Consider the following 14,322-nt stretch of genomic DNA (forward strand, 5'->3'; position numbering starts at 1 on the left):
TAATGTTATTTGTCAATTATATTTCCATTTTAAAAAAAGAAGGAGCAGTCGAAAGTAATAATATTCAGTCAAATGGGGACTGAAAATGCCCATTGAATTTATATGGTCCCTTGAGTGCTATTTAAGTGGAGTTCTGAAACTCAACTAGATTAGAAAGTGGGAGTAGATGAAGAAATAGAATAGTGAGTACATGCAACTCTTTTGAGAAGTATGACTGTGAAGAAAGGTGAGGGGAAATGTGGTCTAGGAATGGGTGAGGCTTGCTGGCAGCTCAGGCTTGATGCTGGGAGCTTGATATGCGAAGGGGAAGAGGAATAATGAGTAGTGTAGGCATGAGGGGTTGGGTTGCAAACAAGGGTGGAAAGGATTGATTTGGATGGGAGGAGAAACACCTCCCTAATGCAGTCAGAAGGGGCAGGAGGAAAGGATGCTGCTGGGGTGGGTTCGTTGGCTTACTTAGCACAAGCACGCTGAAGGAGTTCCCGTCTGATGCCTTTGCATGTAGGCATGAAGATCCGTCAAAGTGGAGGGGTGGGAAGGTGAAGGTGTTGGGGTTTGAGGCGCATCTGAGCAAGCTGTTCAAAGCCAGAAAAGTGAGGGAGCCAGTCAGATGGTAAGATCTTACATTAGTGTTCAGGGGCTATTTGTGATAAAGTCAATTTCAGAGGTTACCAATCCACTCCTGTTTGGGCCTTCGTGTAACAGCTCTGAGGTGTGCAAACGCAGGCACACTGAGCACGTAGAGTTGGCATCTTCCAGGGCCGCTTTTCTGCCGCGGAGATGAGATCAAGAGTGAGAGTTGAGGCTCTGGCAAGAGTGTCATTGAAAGACAACATAATTTCTGGGGGATCAAGAGAAAGATGCAAAGAAGCAGAGGGGTGATGGGTAGAAAGTCATGGGGCTGTGAACTGGAGGTGCCAGGATGTCAAGAAAAAAATGGTGATGTCGGGAGTGCCAAGCAGGCTGGAAGGAGAGGCTGGTGATGACGGGCTCTCAGGGGGTGATCTTGGGAGGGGTTGGTTGAAGAGCACTAGAGATGAGAGGGTGTTTAGAGAGTGGGGCGGGATGTTGTGTCAGCCACCAGAATGACGGGGCTGTACCCTGGGGAGAGTAGGCCCTCCCTGATAAAAAGCTTTTATTAATGTTTTTCACACAAGAATTCACATTTATTGTAATGATAGAATTGATATTTATCTTTGTAAGTACTTACTGTGTGCTTTTTAAAAAATATTTTATTCATTTGAGAGAGACAGAGAGAGTGAGCACAAGCAGAGGGAGGGGCAGAGGGAGAAGCAGATTCCTAAAGCAGAACTCCATCCCAGGACCTGGAGATCATGACCTGAGCCAAAGGTGGACGCTTCACTGACTGAACCACTCAGGCGCCCCTGACTGTATGCTTTAAACATATTAACTAACTTAATCCTTATAACACTCTATGAGGTTCTCACTGTAACAGTCCCCATTTCACAGGTGGGTAAAGAAAGGCTGACGGGCTACTTATAGAGTAAATCACAGCACTGAGTGGCAAAACTTGTAACTGGTTGGAATGAAGGCATCTGACTCAGAGCCTATGCTCTTAAAAACTGACACTCTGTCATGATTCCCTGTATGGCCTGGTGTGGAGAATGGCTTTGGTATTATTTATAGCTCTTGCTGGTTACTCAGTTAATAATGCTTTTATTTTCAGATTACTTCCAAAACACTAGAACTCAGCAAGATCCTTCAGAACCAGTTTCTCCTAAGAAGAAAGAGAAATCAAAGGGAAAAAAGGATCAGACTCACCGCTGTCCAAAGGTTAAGAAGAAAAGGCTTGTGTCCTATGATACAAAAGGTAGGCAGCTTGTTTGGAAGACATGACTTTTTTTTTTTTCTTCAGATATTTCTGTGGTTTTATGTGTTTGAGTAGGACACTGACTTTACAAGAAACAGTCTTACTGAATTTTATGTGTTTGGTTGCTTAAAGAAGTGTTAGCTTTTTTAAAATCTTTTTGAAAACCCAGAATATCAATAGATTGAAAAGTTGACGGACTTTTGTCTGTACCCTGACTATGTTCTTAATTAGGAACAATCTCTGAAGGTTATGGTTATAGAATTTAAATAAAGTTGTATGACTTTGATTTATCTTTTTAGTGGTATCATTATATTTAATTCTTTTGTGTCTTTTTCTGACACAGGGTTTAACTCCCCAAATAAATAATTCATTTAAACTAATTTTTCTCATGTTTTCCAGGTTGTACTTTGTTTATACCTGAAATTCTTATTTATTTATTTATTATGTTATGTTAGTCACCATACAGTACATCATTAGTTTTTGAGGTAGTGTTCCAAGATTCATTGTTTGTGTATAACACCCAGTGCTCCATGCAGTGCGTGCCCTCCTTAATTCCCATCACCAGGCTCACCCCCTCCCCAGCCCCCTTCCCTTTAAAACCCTTAGTTTGTTTCTCAGAGTCCATAGTCTCTCATCATTCATCTCCCCCTCCAATTTCCACCCCTTCAATCTTCACTTCCTTCTTCTAATGTCCTCCATGCTGTGCCTTATGTTCCACAAGTAAGTGAAACCATATGATAATATACCTGAAATTCTTATTTGTATTAGTATCTTAAGTTTGACAGGAAAAGGGAAACTTTCTATGTTTCACTGATTCACCATGGTCCAAGCCAGATTAGTCATAAAGCTATTGAAATGTAGACTTCTGGGCCCTCACTTAAACAGGCTTCATTTTTCTGAAAAGAAGATAGTCACTTATGAATGCCTCTGATGGCACAAAACTTACAGGCCTTGTCTCCTCCCTTTTGGCGAATGTGAGCCGCAGCTGCGAGGGCGATGGAGCATTGCTCCTGGGCGAGGTCAGTCTGTGTGGCATTTCTGAGGTGTAATAAGGTTGTAAAAGGAGGTTATCCTGGGTGAGCCTGCCCTAATCTGATGAGCCTTTAAAAGAGACCAGAGCAGTAGCAGATGCCACGCTGGTGTCTTTGAAGAGGCAGATGGCCGTGTGTGGAGAGGGCCCTGGGGCAAGGACCCCAAACTAGACTTCTGTAGCCGACAGTAGTTCCTCGGCCAACTCTTAGCTGGAAAACCCGGACCTCAGTCATGCAGCCACAAAGAAAACGAGTTCTGCCGGCAACCGAGGGGAGCTTGGAGCCAGTGTCTCCGGATGAGGGCGTCGTCAGCCAGCATGTTCACGTCAGCCCTGTGAGACCCTGGGCAGAGGACCCAGCAAAAATTTGCTAGGTACCTGACCTCTGGACACTGTGGGATAACAAACACCCAGTTTGCAGTAATCTGTTACACGGCAGTGGAGAGCAGGTACAGAAGTAAAGTGAGTAGCTCAGAGCACTCCCCTCTCCGCTCCCTGTCCACAGTTAATAGTAGGACCAGCTGACAGTCACACTCACATGGGCGACTGTCCTTTCCATGGATGGTTTTATGTATTGTCTACATTTATATTTGTACATTGTGGGAGTTAAAAAATTTGTCACATATGTTTTGACGCTCCTTCCTTCAAAAGCCAGAGCCTTACTCCTCTCCCTTTAAATAAAGGCCAGACTTCAGTAACTCATTTCTAACTAATAATACAGCGGATATGATAGTTTGCGGTTGTACAAAGTAAAACATGGTGAAATGATGCTGTGCGCCCTCCAGGACGAAGTCATGAAGGGCCTAGAGAGATCCCTTCTGTGTGCTCTCCTGTGACACGCGTACGTGGCCCTATAGAGGGGTCCACTGGGCAAAGAGCTGAGATCTCCGGTGTATCAGCATGTCTGTGTGGGAGAGGGTCCTCCAGCCCCAGGAGAGCTTCAGCATTTTGATTGCAACCTCATGGGAAACTGAACTACTCACCTGTAGAAATTGTGAAAAAAATTTTATTTGTATTAAACCTCTAAATTTTAGGACAGTTGCTCACACATCAATAGACAACTAATAGATCCATAAAACATGCGGCATTATTTTATGCAAAAGCACACACTCTGTTGACCAGAATAAGCTGGATGGAGAAAAATACACATGGTACGATTCTACTTTGATAGAGTAAACACTAGGAAAAATTCATCTCTAATCTGAGAAAGCAGGATAGTGGTGACTTGTAGGAACGGGCTGAAGTGGTAATAGTAAGTGGGCACGGTTCAAGGCGGAATTCAGGAGTGCTGGTGATGCTTTCTTTCGTGATGGGTGCGCTGGCTCCAGGGTATGTTAGTGTCTGAAAACACACCAGGCTGTGTGCCTGCGGTTGGTGTGTGTACCAGCCGTGTGTATGTTACACCTCAGTAGAAGCTTGGAAATATGCACGTGTGTGATGTTGTATTGTGTCCTTTTGTAACCCGTTCTTTTGAGATCATTCATGTTGATGTGTGCTTTTGGAATTTACTCTTTGTCTCTTTCTTTTAAGATGATTTTTTGTCTAGAATGTCCTTTTTTCTCTTTTTGCCCCTCTCAGGCCTTATGTTAAGATCGATATTTATGCAAGTTCTATAAGCTGTCAGTGAGGTCCCTAGTCTGCTGTGACCCTTCTCCTTGGAGCTGACACAGTACTTACCAGCAGTGCGGCTCATTTGACAGTTTTTATATATTATCTTTCATTATGAAGACACAGTCCCATGGTGGGATAATATCAATTACACTCTGAATCCAAGGTAGTAGTTGTTCTGTTTTAAATGGGGTTTTTTTGTTTGTTTGTTTGTTTGTTTTTTTGGAGAGTGAGTGAGTGAGGGAAGGGGCAGAGGGAGCGCGAGAGTCCCATGCAGATTCCATGACCAGTGCAGGACCCGACACGGGCTCTGTCTTAATGACCCTGAGATCATGATCTGAGCTGACATCACTAGTCAGACACTTAAGTGCCTGAGCCACCCAGGTACCTGTTTTAAACTTCTTTAAAAAAAAAAAAAAAAAGATTTTATTTATTTATTTGACAGAGATCACAAGTAGGCAGAGAGAGAGAGAGAGAGAGGAGGAAGCAGGCTCCCCGCTGAGCAGAGAGCCCGAGGACCCTGGTACCATGACCTGAGCCGAAGGTAGAGGCTTTAACCCACTGAGCCACCCAGGCGCCCTGTTTTAAACTTCTTAAAAGAAAAGTTTTATTTTCATTGTAAAGATACGTGATTTTACCCTTAAATGCTGGAACTCCTCCTTAAGCTCTGTCTTAAGCACTGTCATTCCTGTTGAAGATTCTGTCTACTGATAGTGCTTTTTCAAGGCTGTGGATTAGAAGGGGAGGGCACTGGGAGCCCAGCTCAGTGTTCACTGATGAGATTTCATTGCGTCTCTAAGCAGAAGATAGGGACTTGTGTCTACATTGACAAAATAAATGTCTTTATGCTGCTTTTCCCCCCCATGGTTTCTTTCTGAAAGACTTTCTCTTGAAAGTTGTAATTTCCTGACCTTACTTCTGGTACCTATATTCTTGACTCACCGTGAAAGTGGAATACAGGCTAGTCTCCTCGTAGTTCTGATAGAAAGAATTGCTGTCCTGACTCATACCATGCACCCAGGGTGCTAGGACCGTGCCTCACCCTGCCATGTTAGGTGCATAATGGATTGTCTCATTTTAGTAAATACCTGTGATTTTCTTTCTTTTTTTTTTTTTTAAAGATTTTATTTATTTGTCAGAGAGCGAGAGAGTGCACAATCAGGGGGAGTGGCAGGCAGAGGGAGAAGCAGGCTTCCTTCTGAGCCAGGAGCCTGACTTGGGACTTGATTCCACAACCCTAGGATCATGACCTGAGCTAAAGGCAGCTGCTTAAACAACTGAGCCACCCAGGTATCCCTGTCTTTGATTTCTGAATTAATCTGGCTTTTTAGAAAAATTTCCCCCCAGCATTTTGGAGGATATATATTTTTCCTAAATTTACTACTTATTCTGAAAAATTGTTATTTTAAATTTGTCATAAATCACTTCCATTCTCCAATGGTCTCTATCAGTTCATTAAATCTGCCAAGTCACCACCAAGAATGGATGCATTAATTTATGCTTTTGCAGTATTGCATAGGAGAAATACCCTGGCCGCAGGGGATATTTCCTAACTTAATTTTCTGCAAGTCTGATGGGTGAGAATGGCTATTTTGTTGTAATTTTAATTTGCAATTTTCTGATTACGAATGGGGTTGAATATTTTTTGGTATGTTTACTGGCCATTTGTCTTGCCTATAAATTATTCATCTTTATTTTTTTTTTATTCACTTTGGTAAGCTTTTATTATATGTCCACTCTATTAGATGTCAAGGTTTTTTTTTGTTTGCTTGTTTTGTTTTGTTTTTAATTTTTTTATAAACATATAATGTATTTTTATCCCAAGGGGTACAGGTCTGTGAATCACCAGGTGTACACACTTCACAGCACTCACCATAGCACATACCCTCCCCAATGTCCATAACCCCACCCCCCCTCCCCCCAGCAACCCTCAGTTTCTTTTGTGAGATTAAGAGTCACTTACGGTTTGTCTGCCTCCCGATCCCATCTTGTTTCATTTATTCTTTTCCTACCCCCGTAATCCCCCATGTTGCATCTTCACTTCCTCAAATCAGGGAGATCATATGATAGTTGTCTTTCTCTGATTGACTTATTTCACTAAGCATGATGTGGATGGAACTAGAGGGTATCATGCTTAGTAAAATTGTTCATCTTTATATCAAAATGTTTATTTCTTATTGATTGGGAGGAACTCTTTAAATATTTGATGTTAATCCCTAGCTTCTTACATAGGTTATAGACATTCTAACTTGATAATTATGCTTTAGATTTATTTATGGTGGCTTTTCTGCTGTATAAATTGCTAAGTTTGAAGAAGTCAAATTTATTTTTTTTAACATGATTTAATTCTTTTTCAGGAACATATATTTTCTGTAATTTCTGTTTCCACATTTACTCCTATAATTCATCTATAATTTACCCTTGCATATAATTGCTTAGTTTTTTAAGTGGCTAATTACTTTCCCATTATGATTTATGAACAGTTAATGATTGCTCTACTGATTTGAAATACCTTTTTCTCGCTTACTAGATTGTCTTTTGTAAATGTTCTGATTTCTGGTCTCTACTTGGTTCTACCAATCTGTTTTCCTGTGTCGTAAGTGCACTACCATGGTTTCGATAGGTGTACATTGTTATATCCTAGTCTGTATGGCTTACCTCTCAGCTAGACATAAATACTTTGTGCTGTCCCTTACATGAAGTATCGGCACCTCCCCTTCTCTCTTCTACACCTAATATTAACTAGCTCTCCTTTCAGTTAAGTATTTTAAACTTCTTTCCTGTGTAAGCAACTGAGAGGGCCCAGACTAGGGTGAGACAGGTGAGTTCCCTAGAGCACAAGATTAAAAGAATTTACTCTTGGTGTTGTGGAGGACTGTACGCTGGTCCTGACTTTGTTTTATACAAAAGATCAAGTCCTGTTTAGTCCTGAGTTAAGCTGTTTTTATCAGATGGTGTTTGTGATTTCTAGAGAACCAGAAATCCTGAACAACTTAGCATTGTTGGTTTTGTCAGCATGGTTTCTGGGTTGCTCCTCTTCCCATGATTAGTTTTATAAAGAAAAGCAGAGGGGCTAAGAGGACAAGTTGTAGTGCATGGTGAATAAAAGCCAAGAAAAGGGAATGTTTCAAGAAGGAGAGAATTATTAGCTGCTAAGAGATCAAGAAAGAAGGTCTGAGGGGCACCTGGGTAGCTCACTTAGTTGTGTCCAACTCTTGACCTCAGCTCAGGTCTTAACTTCAGGGTTATGAGTTCAAGCCCCACATTGGGCTGCATGCTGGATGTGGAGTCTACTTGGAAGAAAGGAAGGAGGGGGTAAGGGAGGGAGAGAGGAAGGAAAAAAGGAAGGAGGGGGAAGTGTATTGCATGAGACTCTTTGGGAAGAATATTTCCACCTGCATGGTCATCACTTTTTTCCTGATCCTACTGCTTCCACATCATCTTAAGCTTTTATTAAGAAAAGCCTTCTAGGGGCGCCTGGGTGGCTCCATGGGTTAAAGCCTCTACCTTCAGCTCAGGTCATGATCCCAGGGTCCTGGGATCAAGCCCAGCACTGGGCTCTTTGCTCAGTGGGGAGCCTGCTTCCTCTCTCTCTCTGCCTGTCTCTCTGCCTACTTGTGATCTCTGTCTGTCAAATAAATTAAAAAAAAAAAAAAAGAAAGAAATAAAGAAAAGCCTTCTAACTGGCTCCTGTTCCAGGGTCTTCTTGTGACAACTCCCTGTGTGATTGTGAAATGATTGTGGAATTAGGTCTTTTGTAATCTCTTTTTTAAATGGAAAATATTATTCCTTTTTTCCAGCTTGTATTAAAATTAAATTTTAAGCTATATTTTCTCTTCTAATTATATAGTCTTTGTGTAAGTAAGTATGAGTTTCCATTTAAATTTTTTCTCTATGTAGAAATATTTGGAATATTATTATACATTATCCTTAAGTAATGCCCATACTCACACTTATATTAGATCTTTCTTTTTTATGTTCTAAACCAGAACCAGAGGATGATGATGTGACAAGACATATTATAAGGCTAAGAGAAAAGTTTGGTTGGCAAACAGTGTTACCACATCACTGTTTGGAGCACAAAAGTTCCAAAATTGCAATTCAGAAGATTATTCTAAAGGTATTCTTCTTTTTTATCCAGTTTTGTAATAAAAGGTTAATATTTAAAACTGTACCTTAATCTTAATTTCATTCACTCACATATTGTATTAAAATTAGCCATTACTACATTAATATCAAATTACCATCATTGTTTCATGGTAAATGCTTATGAAAGTATTGGGCATCATTTCACTTTAACACTGTATCCTTGTTCTTACTTCCTGGTACCCAATTTTCTATCTCATTATCTTTGTATTTCTTTATCCTTTCCTCTTTGGAGAAGGTTTAGCATGTGCATGGTCACCTGTAGAGGGTACGAGCAGCCATGAGGAGTGAGGTCTGCCTCCGGTGCCCTTCTTCATGACAGGAGATGGAAGATTGGGCAGGATCATAACTACTTTTAGACCCAGGATTCTCAGAGGGCAGTTCCCAGGTGGATCACAACAGCAGCATCTGGGAGTTCATCTACCATACATATTCTCATCTCCACCCCAGACCTTGTGGATCAGAAACTCTGGGGGTGGAACCCAGTGGTCTATACTTGATGAAGCTCTCCAAATGATTCTGATGCACAATTGAGAACCATTATTCTAGACCAGGGGCCAGCTAATTATTTTCTGAGAAGTGTCAGGTGGTATTTTAGGCTTTGCAGACTCTCTGATCTCTGTTGTAATTAATCAGCTCTCTCACTGTAGGGCGAAAGCAACAGGAGACAGATTTAACCAAATGGGTGTGGCTTTGTTCCTATGAGACTTTAGTTATAGAAATCGGCACCTAGTCCTGGCCAGAGTTTGCTGATTCCTTCTCTAGACTGTTAACAGGAGGAGAAACGGTCTTTGGATCATTGTCAGAGGCAGCATTAATGTAAAGCAAGGAACGACGAATAATGGAAGCAGAGTTGCCCAGTTTTGCATCTCTGTTTATATGCTCACTGTGTGGTTTTGGGCAAGTTCCTGACCTCTCTGAGCTTCAGCTTCTTTGAGCTTAAATTGGAAATAATAGTACTTAACCTTAGAAAGCTGTGAAAATTAAATGAAGAATGCAGGTGGCCTGGTGTCTGGCATGTAGCAGGCATGGTGGCTTAGGAAATACATTGCTGAGCCAGATGTTGGACTCACTGATAAGGGAGGTTTCATTTGTTTATAAAGAAAGGATTGAGAATACGAAAAATTACTTGCTTTTAATTGAAAACCAGTAATTTCATTGGAATGTATTATGCTTCTGATAAGTGGATGATTTAATTACATACATGACCCATTTGGATAATTGTGTCTACATTAAGTTTCTAGTATCCTCGGGGTGCCTGGGTGGCTCAGTGGGGTAAACCTCTGCCTTCGGCTTAGGTCATGATCTCAGAGTCCTGGGATTGAGCCCCACATCAGGCTCTCTGCTCAGTGGGGAGCCTGCTTCCCCCCCCCGTGCCTGCCTTTCTGCCTACTTGTGATCTCCCTCTCTCTTTCTGTCAAATAAATAAATTAAAAAATCTTAAAAAAAAAGTTTCTAGTATCCTCAACTTCCTGTAACGTAATCAGAACAAAAATGGCTCAGGTGGCCACATAACTGTAACCAAACATGTGCTATACAAATCATCACCTGATGCTTATTTCATTTTACTTGTAGTTTTAAACTTGTTTCTTAAGGTTTCCAGGTTCATATCCTCTCAGTGGTCAAAAGAAGACTGTGCAGGACGCCCGGTGGTGCAGTCGGTTGAGTGTCTGACTCTTGGTTTCTGCTCAGGTTGTGTTCTCAGAGTCATGGGATTGAGCCCCATGTCAGGCTCTACGTTCGATGGGGAGTCTGCTTGTCCCTCTGCCTGTGTCCCTCCCCCCAAATTAATAAATCCTGAAAATAAACAAGACAGTGAGAACCTGGGACAATTAGGGAGAAACAGTGACATTCTTCAATGAGGACACAAACTGTTTTAAGAAGTAAAACTGGGTCTGAAATTTTTAAATTCCAATAATTAGAAAGTTTCAAAGGTGAAAAAAATAAATTTCATGTAAAATATTTTCTTAATACGAAGTGGCTGGTTTCTCAGGAATGGCTGTTGAGTAAGAAAGAGGCTCCAGTAAATACTGCAGGGTCTCAGAGCACAGCTTCAGTGTGACTCACATTGCCATCTCAACCTGCCCTTCCCGTCTTTGTGACTTTCCCCAAATTGCCTCATTCCTCAAAATATTAACTTGTGCATCTGTTTAATGAGCTAAAATGATCATCAACCCTGCGGGTACTTTAAAAGATTAAATTTAAGAGATTAAATTCTGGTGAGTAATGTATATGAAACACTTATTACTTATTAAATATTTATTATTTACTTCACAAATAGTAGTTATAGTATTAGTATTAGTATTATAATACTAAGCCACCATCATTATCAAGACAAATGATTAACATGTTCCAAAAGCTTCTGATTTTGGCAGACAGACTGACTGGCAGTGGGGCATGTGTGTTAAAGATACGTTGCCAAGTTCTTTGTGTGAATAAGCACGCATCAGGAGGCACATAGATGAGGTTTTGTGAATGTTGCTTCACCACAGTGTAAGAACAAAAATTACATATTTTAAATATTTCATAAGATTGATCTTGTGGAACTTTGGACATAATTTGATGTTAGCTTTCTTCAGTGATATTACTCTTAATTTTAATCTAAAATTGTTTCAATTTACTGACTGATCTGTTGTTCAGCCATCTTATTACTTCATTTGGTCAAGTTAATTAAAATTTTTTTAACCTCAGGAACCTTTAACAGATGATGGAGAATTTGTATATTGCCTTCCTCGGAAAAATCGTCAAATTCTCTATAATCCGTATGATCTTCAGGTGGTCTCTGCCCACAGAGCTAGACACTGCAAAGAATTTTGGATTGTTACTGCATCATTTATCTCAAAGGTAATATAGAATATGTGTTTTCAGCTTTTAGAATCGTAATAGAAAAATATTATTCAATTTAGAATATCTTTGCGTGTTTCAGATAAACCTGGTCATTTGAGGGATAGTTTATGTTTAAGATCTTATTTGGGAGGGGCACCTGGGTGGCTCAGTGGGTTAAAGCCTCTGCCTTCAGCTCAGGTCATGATCCCAGGGTCCTGGGATCGAGCCCCACATCGGGCTCTCTGCTTAGCTGGGAGCCTGCTTCCTTCTCTCTCTCTGCCTGCCTCTCTGCCTACTTGTAATCTCTATCTGTCCAATAAATAAATCTTTTTTTTTTTCCCATTTTATTTATTTTTTCAGCGTAACAGTATTCATTCTTTTTGCACAACACCCAGTGCTCCATGCAAAACGTGCCCTCCCCATTACCCACCACCTGTTCCCCCAACCTCCCACCCCTGACCCTTCAAAACCCTCAGGTTGCCCCAACCTCCCACCCCTGACCCTTCAAAACCCTCAGGTTGTTTTTCAGAGTCCATAGTCTCTTATGGTTCGCCTCCCCTCCCCAATGTCCATAGCCCGCTCCCCCTCTCCCAACCCCACCTCCCCCCAGCAACCCCCAGTTTGTTTTGTGAGATTAAGAGTCATTTATGGTTTGTCTCCCTCCCAATCCCATCTTGTTTCATTTATTCTTCTCCTATCCCCCTACCCCCCCATGTTGCTTCTCCATGTCCTCATATCAGGGAGATCATATGATAGTTGTCTTTCTCCGATTGACTTATTTCACTAAGCATGATACGCTCTAGTTCCATCCACGTCATCGCAAATGGCATGATTTCATTTCTTTTGATGGCTGCATAGTATTCCATTGTGTATATATACCACATCTTCTTTATCCATTCATCTGTTGATGGACATCTAGGTTCTTTCCATAGTCTGGCTATTGTAGACATTGCTGCTATAAACATTCGGGTACACGTGCCCCTTCGGATCACTATGTTTGTATCTTTAGGGTAAATACCCAGTAGTGCAATTGCTGGGTCATAGGGTAGTTCTATTTTCAACATTTTGAGGAACCTCCATGCTGTTTTCCAGAGTGGTTGCACCAGCTTGCATTCCCACCAACAGTGGAGGAGGTTTCCCCTTTCTCCACATCCTCTCCAGCATCTGTCATTTCCTGACTTGTTAATTTTAACCATTCTGACTGGTGTGAGGTGATATCTCATTGTGGTTTTGATTTGTATTTCCCTGATGCTGAGTGACGTGGAGCACTTTTTCATGTGTCTGTTGGCCATCTGGATGTCTTCTTTGCAGAAATGTCTGTTCATGTCCTCTGCCCATTTCTTGATTGGATTGTTTGTTCTTTGGGTGTTGAGTTTGCTAAGTTCCTTATAGATTTTGGATACTAGCCCTTTATCTGATATGTCGTTTGCAAATATCTTCTCCCATTCTGTCAGTTGTCTTTTGGTTTTGTTAACTGTTTCCTTTGCTGTGCAAAAGCTTTTGATCTTGATGAAATCCCAATAGTTCATTTTTGCCCTTGCTTCCCTTGCCTTTGCCGTTGTTCCTAGGAAGATGTTGCTACGGCTGAGGTCGAAGAGGTTGCTGCCTGCATTCTCCTCAATTCCTAAGACAGCAGAGCAATTCCAGAGGAGGACAATAAATAAAACTTTAAAAAAAAAAAAAAGATCTTATTTGGGAGAGGGGCACCTGGGTGGCTCAGTGGGTTAAAGCCCCTGCCTTCGGCTCAGGTCGTGATCTCAGGGTCCGGGGATTGAGCCCTGCATTGGGCTCTCTGCTCAGCAGGGAGCCTGCTTCCCTCTCTCTCTCTGCCTGCCTCCCTGCCTACTTGTGATCTCTGTCAAATAAAATCTTTAAAAAAAAATCTTCTTTGGGAGAAACTTACTTAACAGCAAGTTTTTTTCTCCTTTTTTATCGAGGTAAAGGTTTAAGGATTCAGTTTTAATAATTTTTATCTCAAATACTTTATTAAGTGTAGTTTTTTAAAAAAGACTTTATTTATTTATTTGACAGACAGGGGTCACAAGCAGGCAGAGAGGCAGATAGAGAGTGAGGAAGGGAAGCAGGCCCCCACTGAGCAAAGAGCCCAGGACCTTGAGATCACGACCTGAGCCAACAGCAGAGGCTTTAACCCAACTGGGTCACCCAGGCACCCCAAGTGTAGTTTGTTTTTTTTTTTAAGAAAACTAGACTACAGGGTTTTGCTGACATATAGGAATTATAATAGTTAAAAGAAAAAAGCGTTTTCTCAGGTCTGTCAGAAACTTCATTGCCAGATGTATAAACCCCCTATTACACTCTTACATGACCCTCTGATACTTATCGCAAATTGTAATTACAGAATTACTTGTTTTGATCATTTTCTTGGTGTCTGTCTGCTTCCTGCTACTCTCCCAGCCTCCCAGCTGGGAGAGTATTTGAGCATGGGCAGGGCCACACCTGAATGAAGCAGATCTGTAGGTGTGGATGTGGAGAGATCTCTGACGTGTATTATCAACTGAGAGTGGGAGGAACAACTTCATATGAACCAAAATGTGCACATAAGTACATATGTGCTGATATAGGCATACTTTTATTTCCAGAAGAAATTGAAGAAAATGTTAACATTCAGATGGGGAACAGTGACTCTGGGGAAGGGAATTCTTTGATAAAGGCCTGTGGTTCTTGGTTGTCAAAATAAGGTATCTTGGTAATGGGATTATTAGTCCCTTTGGAACTACTATGCCCCTGTAGTTAAAATTGAGCTCATAAATATTACATTTACAGAAAATGTACAGACTATGAGAATGAAAAATGACAGATATTTGTGAGAAGTATCTAAGAGTGAGGAAGAAGTTTCTCTTATTCTTTCTCTATTGGAGCA

At 41.2% G+C, this 14,322-nt stretch overlaps 1 protein-coding gene across 1 annotated transcript in view; it reads left to right on the top strand.

The window, feature by feature from the left end:
• The window catches only part of DNAH14 (dynein axonemal heavy chain 14), a 332,088-nt gene that overhangs the window by 14,657 nt on the left and 303,109 nt on the right, over nucleotides 1–14,322 (top strand). The window contains exons 4-6 of the mRNA XM_045982293.1: nucleotides 1,727–1,831; nucleotides 8,459–8,589; nucleotides 11,307–11,459. Of these exons, the coding sequence (XP_045838249.1) occupies nucleotides 1,727–1,831; nucleotides 8,459–8,589; nucleotides 11,307–11,459 (389 nt within the window). The remainder of the gene's footprint in view (nucleotides 1–1,726; nucleotides 1,832–8,458; nucleotides 8,590–11,306; nucleotides 11,460–14,322) is intronic.

Source organism: Meles meles, chromosome 17, assembly GCF_922984935.1.
Source record: "Meles meles chromosome 17, mMelMel3.1 paternal haplotype, whole genome shotgun sequence".
In the NCBI taxonomy this organism is placed as follows: domain Eukaryota; kingdom Metazoa; phylum Chordata; class Mammalia; order Carnivora; family Mustelidae; genus Meles; species Meles meles.